Genomic DNA, 18257 nt, shown 5'->3' on the forward strand with positions numbered 1-18257 from the left:
GTTAATGGGTAATTTTACTGTATGGGAGCATTGCATTATTGTCTTATCTATGTTGTCGTTTCTTTCCAAAACCTGGTGGGGAGTCCCTTCACAGGAACTGGAAATGGCCTATACTCAATCCCACTCTGCAAAATCCAATAATTCGACGATGGACATAGTATTAAATATTAAGAGATAAATTTATAAAATTTAATGATAGGCAAACAAATTACTAATAAAAAACATAAAAAAACATGTAAATTATAGAGAATTTCAAGTTTTCAAGAGGTGAACACGTCCATCAAATCTCTCAGTGCAACACTAAATAAGTCCTCTTCTAACACTAAAGATATATACAATTCGATTTGTCATCGTCTTTTTTTCCCATCATTTTCATGAATTTAGTGACCTTATTTGCACTTTGATTTTCAAACAACATACCTGAAGTTGGAAACCAAGTGGTGTGCCACTATGAGCATCTCCAACTTCGCAAGCTCGTTTCCAGGGCAGGCATGCACTCCACTGCCGAATGGCATGAACGTGTTGGGTTTTGGGACAACCTGCAACAAACAATGAGAATAACTAATCTGATGTACTGCAACCAGAAGAAACAACTTTAAGTGTCTGTTCATACCTCGAACCTCGATGGATCGAATTCCCGGGGATCGGCGAAGAACTCGGGATTGTGATGAATGTTTCTGAACAGAGGCATCACTTTCCAACCTTTCGGAATAAGGTAAACTTTGTATTCCACATCAGCAACTGCTTCTCTAAAAGTGAAGGATATGATGCTTGCCATTCTCAGTGTCTCTAGTACAACCTTGTGAGTAATTGGCATGTTCCTTGTGTGACCAACTCAACTGCTGATCGGTTTCTTCGATCAATCTCTCAATTGACTTGTGTTCAGCCTACAAACACAGGCCTCACTCATTAGTTTCAATCACAAAGACAATCAATGTAGAGTTGAGTATTTGATCAAGTCGAATCAATGAAGGTATAAAACTAGAGTCATTTTTCGAATCGAATCAAATTTTGCTTAATCGAGAGTTCCAGCAGTACCTTGACTGCTTCCAGAAGTTTGGGATTGTCATGGAGGTACTTGACAATCCATGTCATAACACTAGCCGTGGTGTCCTGAGCGGCGAAAAAAGTTCTAATGATGTTATCGGCCATTTGATCATCGGTCAAGACTTCACCTTTTTCATCCTTGAAATTCAATAGACAGCCGACCCCACCAGATCCCTTTCGAGCAACTTTTTCTCCTTCGTTTCACTTATGATATCACTCAATATCTTGCTTAGCCTCTTCCTTGCCTGCAGGGAGTTATTTTTTATTACAGGAAATACGAAAGAATTCGAGGAGTCAACAAATATGGGGTTGCTAATTACCTGTAATGCCTTTCTGTATGGAGTTCCAGGGATGTTTATAGGGAAGGAATTGTAGCCATTGTCGACCATGAAGTAATTCTCCTTCAGCTCCTCTCTATATCGAGCTTCGAGACGGCCAAAAATCATAAGCATACCGACATCGAAAGAAATCTGCAATTATTTGCAGACAGATAACATTGTTAGAGTTGGCAGTTAGAATTAGTTGTTATAATTCTGGTAGAATTAGTTTAGCTGTTATGGATTTGTTAGAATGAGTTTCTCCTTGTATATATACGTTTGTACAGAGGCTTAATAATATGTGTGGTGGAAATTTCTTTAAAGAATATTTTGACAAACATGAACACAACTTTTCAACATTGATTAATGCCAATCATTTGTTTGACGACGGCATTGAACCGAACAGACCTTTTTCATTTCATGAAAGGTGTTAACGACATGCCCCCCATGCCAAGAATCCATGGCCGAGGCTACTACGGCATCGATATCCGGCACCATGTTCCGATTAGCCTCGATAGACAATGAGGCCTGAACCAGCTTCCAGAGACGAGTGTGGTGTTCTCCTTGGTGAAAAAACAACGCCGCTGGACCAATAAGACGCTCCATGCTGCTGGGGTACGTCGGCTTCAACAACTGAGCTTTTGTTACCAACACAAACCGAGCAGCCTCGGGGCTAGCCAATAAGACGGAAGGGCAGCCTAGTAAATGCCTTTTGAAAATCTCTCCATGCCTGAACCACCGCCATGTAATTAAGCACAGAAAACAAAGAAAAGAAGCAGCAAAACGAAGAGATTTTTGAAAACCTTTTCTCTCTAGAAGAAAAGAACACATTGGGATCTTGAGAATAGAGCTGGAGAGTTTCTCCTATAGAAGGCCACCCCATTGATCCAGGAGGAAGCTCGGTTTCAGCTTTTCCTTCTGGTTTTTTCTTTTGCCTTCTTAATAATCTATACAAGACTACTAGAATTACAAGGAAGATGGGTGCATATGCAAGACTTGCAGCCATTTTTTACAGACGCAAGATTATGTTCCTGGGGATTTGTGACTTATATAGGCAAGAGGATGAAGACAAGAACGTATGTCATTCAATGGTTCGTCCTTCTATACATGGTAAGATAAAGATGTTCATAGAAAAACCACCTAAAACCATTGGACATAATTTTACAGAGTTTTCACTAGGTATAACTGTATAACAGTATAAGTTAGAACAAAATTCCTCTAGGCTCTACCCATTTCGATACGTGGAAGAGGAATTGTATTTTAACTGAACATGGCCGTCATCATAATTTTAAGCCTCTCCTTTTCTCTAAATTCAATCCTTCATCTCCTTTGTGCATTGAGTACTTTTACTCTAAGATCATGAAGAAGCGCGTCTCCTTTTGATGGACAGATGTAGAGGATCCTTAACCATTTTTTTCAATGATATCATAATATGTGTAATTATATATTAGAAAACACTTCGAGTATTATTTCCTACATTGTGTTTAATCATAGAATTTAAACTTTTAGAAAAAATGATTAACTTTAAGGAATTTTTTAAATTTAGGATGGATATTTGATTTGAATTTTATATCTTTTGATATAATATGATTGGGTTGTATTTACTTTTATTTTTTTTAAATAATTACAATAATTCCCCTCCAAAAGATATGATTAATTTAGATTCAAATTTAAGGTAAAAATATTTCATCAACCTAAGATGATATTATAATTATCACCTATATTTTCATAGTTAATTACAAAAGTTTTTCTCTATATTATTATTTTTAATTAGTTTTTTATTTACCCTAATATATATATATATATCAAATTAGGTGAGATATAAAACTTTACCATAAAAGTAGAATGGATCGGATTGAATCAAATATAATTTTTTGATTGAGTTTGTGTTGGCAAAAAATTCAACCCGATCATGCATATTTTTTTTACCATCAGGCCTTTAATTAAATTATAAATTTCAGCAAAAAGAACTTTTTTTCTACTTTCTTAGCTGAAATAAAATTTCAATAAAGGAGATTTAATATTATAAAAGGCCCAAATTTCTAAACGACGACGTTTAGGCACTTCGGAAGACTACTAATAAAAAACCCTTGACTTGGATTGTTTGGCAGTGTCATCCAGTCTCTCAGAAAATCAACAGCTCCATTTCTTCATAAACAAACATGCAAGAAAAGAAGGCAGAAACGGGAAATAAAAATGCGAAAAAGACGAATCTCTTAGATCACAGCTCCATCAAGCATCTCCTCGATGAATCCGTCTCCGAGGTAAAAAGAAAATTGAAAAATAAAACGAATCAAAACAACCCTAGATCCTTTCATTTTCACAATTACAGTTCAATTTCTGAGTTATTATTTCTCTCTCTTTATTTTAAATAGATTGTTAAGAGTCGTGGATATGTTGAAGATGTGAGGATGAGCAATGGCAGATTATTGATTGGAACTATGACTATTGTAATCGCTCTTGTTGCTCAATTTTACAAAAAGAAGTTCCCCGAAAACCGTGATTTCCTCATCGGTTGCATCGTATTATATCCTTTTTCGTCACTGTTGTAATTTCTAGATTAATTGTTATTTAGAAATGTTTTAAAATTTGGATTGAATTTCTTTATATATATATGAAAGCGTGTTGATAAACTGGATAGAATCTAAATTAGGATCTATTTGAATTTCTTTATATATATATATGAAAGCGTGTTGATAAACTGGATAGAATCTAAATTAGGATCTATTTGACTGTTAATTTTGGCTATTTAATAGAAACAAGTAGTTATATGGTCGTGTTTTATAAATATAATACAAATCTAAGCATAATTATTTTTATGAAAGTGAAATTAGGATTTAGATACTTTATTATTAAAAAATAAATAATTTTCAAATTTTGATTATGTAAAAATATGCAGCTTTTGTTACCAATTGGGCTTTTTGTTTTTTACTTCTAGATGTAAAACTGAGCATTGAAAGCAGCAACTAGACTGAGTGTTAGATAACTAAATATATTTTATTTTTGTGTGCCATATGATCATATGAAAACTTTGTTTATGAACTAAATTCTGTTGAAATTCCCATCTATTTGTTACTTTTTAAATGATTAAGAGGAAAAACTCTTGTCCTTCATCTGACCTTGCTTCAACATTTGGCTTCTTTGTTACTTGTGAAGAGAGGCCAAAACAATGATAATATTTTTTTTCTTAGTTTCTAAAGCTTAAACCGGAACACAATTGATTGGAATGTATCTACTACTATCAACTAGATGGTGTTAGCGTAGTTTCTGCCTTTCCCCTGATTTTTTTTGGCAAATAAAGAAATGTAATCTTTTATGGTACTTTCATGTTTCTTTGATCCTTGACTCTGGCAAATATATAGTCTTCAATGGAGTACTCCAGCTGATCATATACACAAAGGAAAAGAATGCCATTCTCTTTACATATCCTCCTGCTGTAAGTTCTCATGCATTATAATTAAATGTTTCCTTATATGTTGTGCGACGTGTTGATTACTTTTTCTTTAAGCGGAGTTTATGTTCATGTATGATAAGTTTGGACATCGCTCTTTGCATGTTTAAGCCTGTGATGTTGAAATTTCCGCAATATATGCATGGCTACTGATTCATGATATCACCATCAAACTCTTCTCTTTTATATTAGTATGAATGCATGATGGCACATTTTAATACACATTCATTGTCATCTAGCACACTGTCCAAGTTTCCATTAGAATGTTGAAAAAGCATTTGCAACGTAAATAAGATTGAAGGAAAAGGAGTTTTCTACATCTAAGTGCTGATTTATTGTTTTCAGGGATCTGTCACTAGCACTGGTTTGGTTGTCTCTTCAAAGTTGCCTAGATTCTCTGATCTTTATACCCTTACCATAGCCAGTGCGGATCCCAAGTCCATATCTGCAGGGAAACCAGTCGAGTTGACCAAAAGTGTTACCCAATGGTAGCTCACTACCCCCTTATTTGGCTCTCTCCTATCCCATTCGCACACCTTCCATCCATTTGCATTTCTAACCTGTAAAAATATTGCAGGTTTACCAAGGACGGAGTATTAGTGGAGGGACTATTCTGGAAAGATGTTGAAACACTAATAAATGAGTATGCAGCAGAACCAAAGAAAAAGAAGTGATCTTAGATAACTAGATGCTAAGCCTTAATCTGATAGGTTCACCAGAATTATTGGTCTTGCTTTTGAGGATTTTAAACTAAATGAACTTTGCCCGAGGATTAGAAGGCAATTTTCATCATTTAACGAACAATGGGTTCCTGTTAATGAAAAAAGAATTAGCATCTTTAGTTTTATTAAATTTTGTGGCTTAGTTGGCTATGGCTTATATAATAACTGATGATAATTTCCATGTAGCTTTCATCTATCTTAATATTCCTAGCTTAATTGGTGCTAGGACCAGCTTTGCATTTCAAATTGCGGATTGTCGCTTCCCTTGGTTTCCAGCCTGTATGTCGGGTTAGCTCTTTCCCATTGCCATGTTTCCTACGGCATTATTTATTGATTTGCTTGCCTTATTGGTTGTGCTATATATTTTTCTTTGGTCAAATTTTGGTTTTGGTCACTTTACCATGATTAAATTGGTTTATTTATATCTCAGGCCATAATTGTGTTTGTGTTGATTTATACTTGTATAACTTGCCAAGTTTATAAATTAGTTTATAAACCGAGTCTTAATTCAGTTAGCATATGATTACTATTGTAATCTAAGAAATGATGATGGTTCGTGTGCATTTAAATGTGAATTATCTTTCAATCTAAAAATGGGTAAATTACGTGTTTATTGTCTAAACTATCAGTTTTGGTCTATTTTAGTATCTAAGCTTCAAATTTTTTAAAATTATACCTGACATTTAATTTTTGTTTCATTTTAGTATCTAGTTAAAAACTTAAAGTTAAGTTTTGAAAAAAAAATTGAAAGTTTAGTTACTAAAATGGATCAAAACTGATAGTTTAGGTACTAAACACATTAAATTTTTAAAGATGTGTATTAAAATGAAACAAATACTAAATAGTAGGTATGATTTTGAAAAAAATAAAAAATTTAGGTACTAAAATAGATTAAAATTGATAGTTTAAATGCTAAATGTATAGTTTACCCTTCAAAAATTTAGGGATATGATTGTTTAAGCATTATATAAAAAAATAATTCAATTTTCCTAGTCCAGCAAATGTCTGTAGATCTCCTGCTTCTGGTGCAGTGTACTTTGCAAAGTGAACTCAACATCGGCCGACTGTGTCAGTGTGGTAGTACATTACGGGTTTCCGCATGGGTCAGTGCGTCCACTCATGGCTAGCAAGCCGTAACGATTGAGCTGAAACGAAAACAAAGAAGGGAAGACTTTTGACTTCCAAAGCAATAAAAAGTTTAAATTGGATAGTTAGCCTGCAAAATCACTAATATATGCAATCGTCAAAACCTACAGAAAACAAGCTCATACAGTTCTTATGTCTTGATCAGTGTTGGGCTTGGCTATGTTTCAACTCTGGCTGATGGTTTGATCATGTCGGCCACGGCTTTGTCTCTAGAGATGGAAGCAGAAGCTCTCCTCCGTACTGGTTGGTGGAGTTGGTTTAGCAACGACACTACAAAACGTTGCGAATGGTCAAGTATATCATGCAATGAAGCTGGAAGCGTCAACCGCATTGATCATAATTATCTATGTGGCAAACAAGCTTAGGTGAAATCTGAGAAATTGAATTTCTCTTGCTTCCCGAACCTTGTTCATCTTGATCTTTCTTGGTGTAAGATTAATTGAAGAACGCCTTCTCAAATAGGTGATTTGTCATCACTCGAGTACCTCGATCTTTCTCACAATTATCTAACAGGTGAGTTACCTCAATCCCTTGCAAAACTTGCTCGTTTGAAACACCTCAACCTTATAACTCTTTTGAGGGTTCTATCCCCCTAGATTGGGGAAACTTGAAGAGTTTGATGTCCCTACAAATGCTGAGCTGCAACATTAGTGGTCCCATCCCTTATACTTTGGGTAATCTAACCAATTTGAAACGGTTGGACCTATCCCGTAACCTTTTCAGTGGGACAATTCCTCCTACTTTGGGTGGCTTAATCAATTTGGAAATTTTGAGTTTTACTTCTAACCAAATCATAGATTTGACCCCGTCATCAATAACTAATTTATCAGGATTGAGCCAATTGTATCTCAATTCAAATCTTCTACAAGGTCCAATACCTTGTGAAATTGGAAATGTGAAGAATTTGTCTAAATTGAATATAAGTAAAAACAAGCTCAGTGGTTTGATTCCTTCATCACTATCTAATTTATTTAGATTGAATCGATTGTACCTTGACTCCAATCTTTTAGAAGGTACCTTGCCACAAGAAATGGGGAATCTGAAAGCTTTAAGGCACCTTGACCTCTCCAATAACAAGTTGATTGGACCTATTCCATCTCGAACTGGGGATTGTAGGACTTTTCAAGAGCTGTCTTTGAGTAACAATCATATTAATGGAAGCATACCCTTTGAGATCTTCGGCTGTGCTCGTACTCTTAATCTAAGCCATAATTTCATCAGAGGACAAATACCGCTACAGCATGGTATCTGGACTTACTGGCATGTTTTGGATTTTAGCCACAATAATATAACAGGTATGATTCCTGAATCTTTGTGGTCTATGGATAAGGTCGATCTATCATATAATTCCCTGGAGGATCCTATTCCGAATCACATGAATAATTCATTTGGGCCTGACTCGTTTTGGGGCAACAAGCATTTATGTGGAAATGTCACAGGCTTCCCTCAATGCTTCCCTTCTTCCATTTCAAATACATCAACAAGCAGCATACTGAAAATCATTGTTCCGGTTGTCGGCGTTCTAGCCATTTTTTCTGTAGGATTTTTATTCTGGCACAAATATAGAGCCAAAAACAACACCCTTGAGCCAAATGTCACAAAAAATGGAGATTTATTCTCCATCTAGAACTTTGATGGAAGAATTGCATTCGAGGACATCATTGAGGCGACAAATGTCTTTGATATTTGATTTTGTATCGGCACCGGCAGTTATGGTAGTGTTTATAGAGCACAGTTAAGGAGTGGAAAGATGTTGCCTTAAAGAAACTTCACCGAAGAGAAGCAGAGGTCCCAGCTTTTGTTAGGAGTTTAAAAAACGAGGCGAAAATGTTATCTGAGGTATGACACAAGAACATCGTGAAACTTCATGGATTTTGTCTCCACAATCACTGCATGTTTCTGATCTATGAATACATGCCCCGAGGGAGCTTGTTTTCTGTTTTCATAGACGATGCGGAAGCAGTGGAGATGGATTGGATCAAAAGAGTAAATGTAATCAAAGATATAGTGGACGCTTTATCTTAGCTGCATCATGATTGCCTCCCACCGATTGTTCATCGAGACATATCGAGCAACAATATTTTATTGAACTCAAATTTTGAGGTTCATGTCTCGGATTTCGGCACCGCTAGACTCCTCGATCATGATTCATCCAATCGAACAATGCTTGTTGGTACATACGGATATGTTGCACCATGTAAAGTTTCCATGCTTTGTGTTTACTTGTTTTTTTCTCTTATTTTAACTGTCTTATCAAGCGTTGAAGTTCTTGCGAATGCAGAGCTTGCTTATATCATGGTTATGGATGTAATTGAAAAGTGTGATGTGTATAGCTTTGGAGTATTGGCACTTGAAACACTAATGGGAAAGGATCCTGGTGAACTCTTGGCATCACTCTCAACATTATCTTCCAATAATATAATGTTGAGTGATATATTAGATCCACGCCTATCACTTCCGAGCGATCAAAGAGTGGCAAAGGATATTGTATTTGCTTCAACAATTGCCTTTGCTTGCTTAAGGTCGAACCCAAAGTTCCGGCCAACGATGAAGCGTATGTCTCAATAGTTTCTTTCTCAGAAAAGAGCGGTAGCCGATCGTCTCCAAGTTATCTCTGTGTTGCAACTCAAGAACCATGACCTGTATATGGATAATGAAGGCAAAATTCAGTCTAAGAATGCAGTCCAAGATGGTGAAATTCATGGCATTTCTTCAACTTAATTCCCATGTCTCTTCATTTCTTTTGTTTTATTTCGAAGTCAGATGTTTGTTAGTTGTGAAACTTTAATTTTTGAATACTGCAACCTGTCCTTGTTCTTGCAAATCTGAAGTCTAAAAGGTTACAATTGGGACATCATATATCAAAAAGTTACAATCGAATCTGATACATGCATCGCAAGACTCACATCAAAATAAAATAGATTAACGCTTTTAAATAATCCACACGAAAAAACATTGGAAAACAAGAATAGCAGAGCAGCAGACTTACAACTGCTTTTTGAATGGGATCCTGATGTTATTTGGTCAACATGTCATCTGGTGTTACGATCTGTTGTCTCTTAGCTTTCCAACGGTTCTTGAATTGCATCAACGATATCGGGAACTCAAAATATGTTCATTTTACTTAAGACAACGCATGCGGAAAATCATATACATGGTTAATGCGAGGTTTTGTAAATATTATAAATTTTCAATATTTTTATTGATTATTTATAATATAATTTAATATAGGATGATGCATTATCTTTTAGAATTATATTTATTATTTTATTAGGAATTAAGATAGAGTTAAAATAATTATTTTTAATCTATTGTTATTAGGAATTAGGATAGTATTGTTATTGTTATTATTATTATTATTATTATTTTCAAGTATTAGTCATAGTATAATAAGGACTCCTTCACCCCATATAAAGAAGGTTCATTGAGTTCTTTTCAAATTATTGAGAGAGAGATTTTCACACTCTGACTTATCTTTTCATTGCGATTAGGAGGGTTGATTAGAGTCGTATTATCAAGTTTATCTTTTCATTACGATTAAAAGGGTTTTATAGAACATTTATCCATCTATCTTCTCTTCCATATATCCATTATTCATTTTCCTCCATTATTACCGCCCACCTCCATTAGTTAAGTTTAATATTTTCATTACATATCTCTCTTTTATTTTTATCTATTTTTATATTTATTTTATCCATTTTTATTATCCTTATTTTTCATTGTCTTAATATTTATTTCTTTGTCTCAATTTCCAGCAACCCTAATCCAAATACCTACATTCTTTACTGTCGCCCATAACTTTTCATTCTTTCCCACTCGTTCTTTGATCGAGTCTAAAATTATCTAGGTTTGATTCTTCAACGACAAGCAATATTCATCATCCGTTTTCGCATCTTTATCAAACCACTCAATTAACAATGTAATAATCACGTCACTATCCGTTTACTTTTTGTTACAAGTGATGGTGGTTGGAGTCATTTGTGTTTCTCGTAGATTCGGGGCTTTATTCGAATATCCGAATGATAGAAAGGGTGTTGCTGGCGACATAAAAAGTGTATCTCGAGATAGAGATTGTTTGACGATGGATGATGTAGATCTCAGGATTCAAGAATTAGGAAACATGCGAAGGCTATTGCCTTTGATAGACAACGTCTACAAATGCGTTGACGATGGTGTATGTAGTTTTGCTCCATCTTCGTTGTTTTGTTCTCAGATGCTGCCTTATATGACATTTTTCTTTTTCATTCTCAGGAAGAGTGTTTCCCGCCGATAACAATGTAGGTAGATTTATACGACATACAATAGCTTCCTTGCCTAAACTATCTCCTCCAGCTTTTGATAGCCTACACGTAAGGTCAAGTTTAATATATTACTAATTGTTACGGAATTAGGCGGCCAAACCCCTGAAAATTCCAAACTTTCGTAGGTATTTATTTTGTACTTTTTAGGGTAAATTACATGTTTATCCAATTATCACTTTTTATTTTGTTTTGGTCATTCGACTATTTTTTTACTTTAAAATCATATATAATAATATATTTTGGTTTCATTTCGGTCCGTCGTCATTGAAAGATTAATGGTGATGTTGATGTGTCGACATAATATAGTGTCACGTCATCATTGAATTTTTTTAAAAAGTCATGTCGGCATTTCTGTTAAATTTTTAACGGCGAATGACCAAAATGAAACAAAAAATAGTATTATGTATGATTTAAAACTAATTTGGTGATCAAAACTAAATAAAGTGATTTTATATTCTTAAATTTATTATATAAGTTATTAAATTTACATATCATAATCTAAAATCTTGTATCCGCCTTAACAACAATTGTTTTAGTTTTGGTGCTTTGGTGGTAAAGCGATCCTCATTCCGAGTTAATATCTGTTACCGATGGTCGTTGGTCACGAACCGATGTCGAGCCTCACCAGGACTCGAACACGGCTACTTACATTTCAACAGTATAACCAATCATGATTTGTCGTGTCGCGAGTACAACTATTTTAATTTTTTACTTAAAATTCATGTCATAACATTAAAATATTAATATTTTATTATATCCACGTTAACATCATCAATACACATCATATTTGATTAAAGGGTTCCTCCATTGTTATCTTAGGCAAGATTATGGAAGATAATCCAATCCGGGTCAGACCAAAAGTGTTGGTGGTCCAAATGCCATTGCAGGCTCATCACAAGGGACCCAATTTGCAAAAAATGTCCAAAATCTTCATTCCATTGTCTCAAAGGTTGTTTCAACATGTTGCGTTTTAGGTTTTGAGAAACCATTTTATGATCACACACCTGGCGATGCAACAATGGAATCCCTACTTTCCATTTTGTGGTCATCTTCCATTGCTAGTGGGTTCATCTGCCGTTGGTCAGACACTTGTTGGTACCAAAATTACAAAATTGTATGATTTGGGATTTGAGAATCGAGATTCAATGAATACACCGTGGGATTATTATAATTCAAATTTTGAAAAATTTTTATTAGATTCGAATATATAGTGATTCATATTGGTTGTTTGATCAAACAAATACGTGATGGGTGTAACAAAAGATATTATTAAGATTCATTTTTTTAATAATTTAAAATAATTATAAGGTAATATTTATTAAAAAAAATTAATCATTGATAATACTAAACTTTAGAGTTTAGAAACATGACTGCTCAAACTTCAGATATATAAAAAGAACAATATTTTTTCACCACTAAGATCATTTACCATGTTTCATTTTTATTTACGGTCTCAAACAACCTTTTCCTCTTCCTATATGAATATATATATCCTAAATTTCATGATTTTTGGTATCTCTATCATCTAATTCGAGATTTATTTTTTACATAATTTTAAAAGAAAAAAATTAAGTAAAATAATCTAAAAGAGATTCTAAATTAAAATAAATTAAATATGCATTAATCTAAATATGAAGACAACCCGATTTAAGTCCGTCCATTTATTATCTTTTACATGTATATTATCATTAAGGATAAACTATACCATTAACCAATTAACTATATAGTTCTTTAATTTTACCATCGATATTTTAATTTTGTCAATCAGACCACTTAATTATTTAATTATATTTAATTAAACTACTTGCTGTTAATATCTTATGGAAATGCTGGTGTGGAAGTTAATAAAATCGATATAATTATAAATTTAGTCCTCAATACTTATACATTCTATCAATTTGGTCCTAAAATAAATTTAATTCAATAAATGTAATCCACCAATTAGATGTTGACACATGTCACCATTTGATTAAGCATTTTTCTATAATTTAAATTTATTTAATTAACTTTCAACCAGATAGTGACACGTGTCACCACTAGCCAAATTCCAAATTTGTGTTATTATTTACACAGTACCATATATATTTTAATTAATTACAGAAAAAAATATACCCGTGATGTGAATTGAACCTAGAGTTTTTATATATATTACAAATTGGTTTATGCAATATTACAATAAAAATTAAATTAAAAATTTATATATTTTTAAAATAATTTTATATTTTTTCACATTTATAATTCAAGGATTATATATAATTTCAAATTATATCTTTTTGATTTAATTAATGATTTTATTTTTTATTAATTTTTTTGAATAATTTATATTTTACTTAATTTTTTTATCAGATTATGTAGTTTAACTAAAATCAATTCCAAATTACACATTTTAAACTACATAATCTAATAAAAATTAATTGAAATATAAATAATTCATATATTTTATTTTTAATAAAATAAATCATTAATTAAGTTAACATATATATGTTAAATTTATTTTAAAAATATATAAATCTTAAATCTTAAATTTAATTTTTATTTTAATATTGTATAAACCAATTTATAATATATATATATATATATATATTTCTAAGTTCAATTCTCACCATGTGCATATTTTTTTTCTGGTATTAACTAACATATATATTATACTGTGTAAATAATAACACAAACATGGAGGTTGGCTCAGTGGTAAGGTGTGTGCAAACCTTTCCTGGTTCACCATTTGATTGGTAGATTAAATTTATTGAATTAAATTTTTTTGGACCAAAATGATAGAATATATAAGTATTGAGGACTAAACATATAATTATACCGATTTTATTAGCTGTCACATCAACATTTCCATTAAATATTAATAGAAAGTGACTTGATTGAATACAATTAAATAGTTAATAGTCTGATTGATAAAATTGAAAGATCAATAGTAAAACTAAAAGGGCTAAATAATTAAGTTGTTAGTGATATAGTTTATACTATCATTAGTTAGTTTGAATAATTATTATCTTGTAAATATACAAAAAGCTTCACCATCTGATTGGTAGATTTAAATTTATTGAATTAATTTTTTAGACCAAATTGATAGAATTTATAAGTATTGAGGACTAAATACATAATTATACTGATTTTATTAGCTGTCACATCAATATTTCTGTTAGATGTTCATGATAAGTGACTTGATTGAATACAATTAAATAGTTAAATGATCTAATTGATAAAATTGAGAGATCAATAGTAAAACTAAAAAGGCTAAATAATTAAGTGGTTAGTGATATAGTTTATACTATCATTAGTTAGTTTGAATAATTATTATCTTGTAAATATACCAAAAAAACACATGTTAGTTTTTATTTGAATATTCTTTGTAACACAAAAACATACATGTTATTATGACTTAAAATATCAATAACTTAAGAAAAAAAGACTCCCATGTTTTTTTTAGAAGATTTAGATATAATTAAACTCACACATCTTTTCATATTCGAGTTATTTTAAAAAATATTTTATTTTAAATGTAACACCTACGACCTATACTTATACCAATACAAGTTATAGATGTCACATGATTTACTCTCTGTTTTGAAAACCGGACCGGCTGGTTCAACCGGGAACCGTTGCTTAGTCCGGTTCAATCTAAACCGGTTAAACCGCTATTAGTGAACCGGCCAGAACCGCTGAACCGTTCGAACCGGACCGGCTGAAAACCGGAAAAAATTGGAAAAAAATCGGGAAAAAATGGGATTTTTTTTTTTAAAAAAAATTAAACCAAACAACGTCGTTTGTTAAACGAGCCAAGTCGAACTCGAGTATTGCTAAGCTCGACTCGAACTTGAAAACTTTAAAAGTAAGCTCAACTCAACTTAAACTCACAAGCTAAAAATTATCAAGTTCAACTCAAACTCGAAATATAATATTGAAACTTGAACTCAAAAATGCTTGAACTCAAAAAAAATTTAAAAGCTCGATTGAAGCCTAAAATTCGAGCTTGATTGAAGTGAAAGAATAATTCACTCAATGCTCACCACAAGGCTCCATGATTTTGAATGCCAAATTACTTCTATTATTTATAGAAGTTAGTTGTGATGCGCTTCTATGTTTCTTAGTAATGTGAGATTGTTTTGTTCTCATATTTTTACTCTTTAGACTTTTGGTATGCTCTTCTATGTTTCTTAGCCATGTGGTATTGTTTTTAAAAAAAATAAACCAAACAATATCATTTTGTTATGATTTTTTAACCCAAAATTTATTTTTTAATTATAGTTATATAATTATATTTATTATTTAATATGTTTTACCTTAAATATTATGTTGTAGTTAATTTGAATCATTTTGTTTCACTTGATTTTATGGTTTTTAACTTATATATGTTATGACTTGCTTTGAATATGACTTGTGATATAAAAAATTATTTTTTATTAAATATTTTTGGTATTTTTATTTAATTTTTTAAAAAAATTATGACGTCTTCCGGTTCTTCCGACCGGTCGGATCGGTTCGACCGGTTGAACCAGTGAACCGGTAGCATGACCAGTTCGCTAACCGGTCCGGTTCTGAAAACCATGGATTTACTTAAAACATTTCCCAATTCAAAAGTGACTTGATTTTTTTTTCAATTATAATAGAAAATATAAAATAATAAATCACATAATTTGTTATAATATTTAAATATCAAATATGTCCATTTATAAAAGTAATACTAAATAATATCATCCATGATGAAATAAAGTAAAACAATTTAGTTTAGCCATTACAACTATTTCCAAAATAGTTAACAAAGCAACTAGAACATTTATAAGTACATGCCACTAAATAAGTCAGAATTACATCAAAGGATGTCTTACTGATATTGTATTATACTCCTCGATGCTTGAGATTGCTCAATACTCCTTACTTCTACTCCTGATGTTTACCTACGAGTGAAAATCATCACACGCTAAGTATATACTTAGTGAGGCAATTTAAAAATAATAAATAATCTTTTCATGCATAAAATTTGAATTCCATCATCAAATACCATAAGATTTTCTTACCTGCCAAAATCAACATGACATGTTATAAATATAATAATTAAATCAATAACTATAGCCCAATTTATTAATCAATGAGGAACCCAGTATAGGAGTTAAAAATTGCGTAATAACGCTAAGGTTGAGCCATGCTCACCTAATAAATTGCACCATAGTGCTGAGGTTGGGTGTTTCCCACCTAACTTGTACTATGTGTCTTCACTATACACATTAGTACTACTTAAATTTTCACAACTGCTAGACTCTATGGCATGCCATTAATACCATTGAACCTCAATATCATACTTGGGCATTTAGTCATGAATTAAATCATCCATGGCAACATATAACCATGAAACAAACCTTAGGGCAGTTCATACCCAAAATAACATTCATGTCAAAATTTCATGCTGATAAAACAAGGCAGATTTATCACAAGTCTTCCTAATGATGTATAAAACATCTATGTACAATGTCATGCATGTATTGCACTCACCTTGACACTTTATAATTCCAAAAGATTTTTCTTTGAACACAGATTAAATCAAGATCTGCACAAAATCATAAATTCATATCGGTACATATATTAGTATTGTACTAACATAAATACATTTCAAAAATAATTTCCAAAATCAGACAACTCGCACTACCTTTAAAGAATCAATATTCTGTATTTATACACACACTGGAATTTAATTATGTTTCTTCCTATAAAAACTAAACTCGAATACGAATCTATCCATATAAAGAACTCCTTTTAGTTCATTTTGTACAATTTATGTTAAATTTTCAAAGTTAACCTACAGAATCTGTTTTGTGCAGAAACTGCTGCCCCGCTTTCTGATCTTTCCTCGGTTAAAAATCAATATCTTTTTGTATATACCTTGAAATTGATCCCCATTTATTTCAAATGAAACTATATTGATATAAGAACACAATATATAAAAATAACCTCGAAATCATTTTTATATAATTTCTGGTGAAGTTTCAAACTCACTGCCAGATTCAAAAATCTAAACTGCTTTCCTTATTTTGCATCCTTAGGTTATTCATCAATTCTTACAACCAATTCTTTAAAATCACTAAACTCTTCATAACCCCAAATCATAAAAGGTCATCATACATTTATCTTCACCATGAAATTTTGGTACCAAATGATATAGAACTTCATACAGAACAATTTTCTATTTTACGACAACTCAAAATCCAAAGAAAATTGCTCAAAAATGGAAAAGAAAATTTTTTCTTACCTTTGAGAGAAACCCACAACTTTCAGCTGAAGATGAAGAAATATCCTCAATCATTCTTTATCTTTCATTATAATTTAATGAATTTTTAATTCATTAAATGCTAAATTACCAATTTACCTTTAAAATTAAAATATATTTCCTAATTTACCCTTAATGAACTTGATATTTACATTAATACCAAGTCACCCAACCTTATCATTTCCACAGTCAAAGATGAACTAATTTGACTTTGACTTACTAAATTTTCCATGAACTTTTCAAAAATTGCATTTTAGTCACTCAATTCCACAGTTTCCGTCAAATCTGAAAAATTGCACATTTCTGAGCCAAATTTCTCTGATATAAAATATTAAAATAATATTTCCTATCATTTTATAACATCCTTTAAATTTTCGTAAAATTCTAATCCGGTCCGAATATTCTATTTCAATACCGAACTTTACTGCTTTATAGCTTTTAACAAAATTCCTGTACCAAAATATGATTTCCCACTAAAATCTCTGTTTTAATCCAAACTATTTATTTACAGGCTAAAATATATAACTTTTAAAAATTATAATTTTGGTCCTTAAACTTTTCAAAGTTTATACTTTAGCCACTAAACTTTCAAAACTTACACTTTAGTCGCTAGACAAAATTTGGGATATTATAATTCTTCCCCCTTAAAGAAAATTCATCCTCGAATTTTCTCTACGTATCTACATACTTGAATTAAATAGATGAGGAAATTGTTTCTTCACGTCTTCTTCTCGTTCTCAAGTTGCTTCCTCAACTTTATCGTTCCGCCAAAGAACTTTTACCAATGGAATCATATTATTTCTTAGTTCTTTGACTTCATGTGCTAAAATATTTACTGACTCATCTTCGTATGATAAATTTGGTTGAATCTCAATTTCCTCCGGTGTAATTACATGTGAAGGATCTGATCGATACTTTCTAAGCATCGACACATGAAAAACATTGTGAACTTTGTCTAATTCTGGAGGTAATGCTAGCTGATACGCCACCGGTCCCACTCTC

At 32.0% G+C, this 18257-nt stretch overlaps 1 protein-coding gene and 2 pseudogenes across 1 annotated transcript; 2 read left to right on the forward strand and 1 right to left on the reverse strand.

Moving 5' to 3' along the window:
• Positions 1–47: 47 nt before the first annotated feature.
• On the reverse strand, positions 48–2370 carry LOC120115388 (annotated as a pseudogene).
• Positions 2371–3487: 1117 nt separating this feature from the next.
• LOC120115425 (probable signal peptidase complex subunit 2) lies at positions 3488–5662 on the forward strand. Its single transcript, XM_039136149.1, has 5 exons — positions 3488–3628; positions 3740–3891; positions 4719–4800; positions 5161–5303; positions 5393–5662. Exons 1-5 carry the CDS (start codon positions 3527–3529, stop codon positions 5487–5489), a joined length of 576 nt encoding a protein of 191 aa, XP_038992080.1. The 5' UTR covers positions 3488–3526; the 3' UTR covers positions 5490–5662.
• Positions 5663–5721: 59 nt separating this feature from the next.
• On the forward strand, positions 5722–9404 carry LOC120115506 (annotated as a pseudogene).
• Positions 9405–18257: the final 8853 nt, after the last annotated feature.

Source organism: Hibiscus syriacus, unplaced genomic scaffold (assembly GCF_006381635.1).
Source record: "Hibiscus syriacus cultivar Baekdansim isolate YM2019G1 unplaced genomic scaffold, ASM638163v2 tig00110264_pilon, whole genome shotgun sequence".
Classification (NCBI taxonomy): Eukaryota; Viridiplantae; Streptophyta; class Magnoliopsida; order Malvales; family Malvaceae; genus Hibiscus; species Hibiscus syriacus.

Bases quoted from the DNA above. Each gene is read 5' to 3' on its own strand.
- LOC120115425 (XM_039136149.1), top strand. From the start codon at position 3,527: ATGCAAGAAAAGAAGGCAGAAACGGGAAATAAAAATGCGAAAAAGACG. The intron at 3,629-3,739 runs GTAAAAAGAAAA...TATTTTAAATAG, and splicing joins TCGATGAATCCGTCTCCGAG to ATTGTTAAGAGTCGTGGATA. The intron at 4,801-5,160 runs GTAAGTTCTCAT...TATTGTTTTCAG, and splicing joins TCTTTACATATCCTCCTGCT to GGATCTGTCACTAGCACTGG.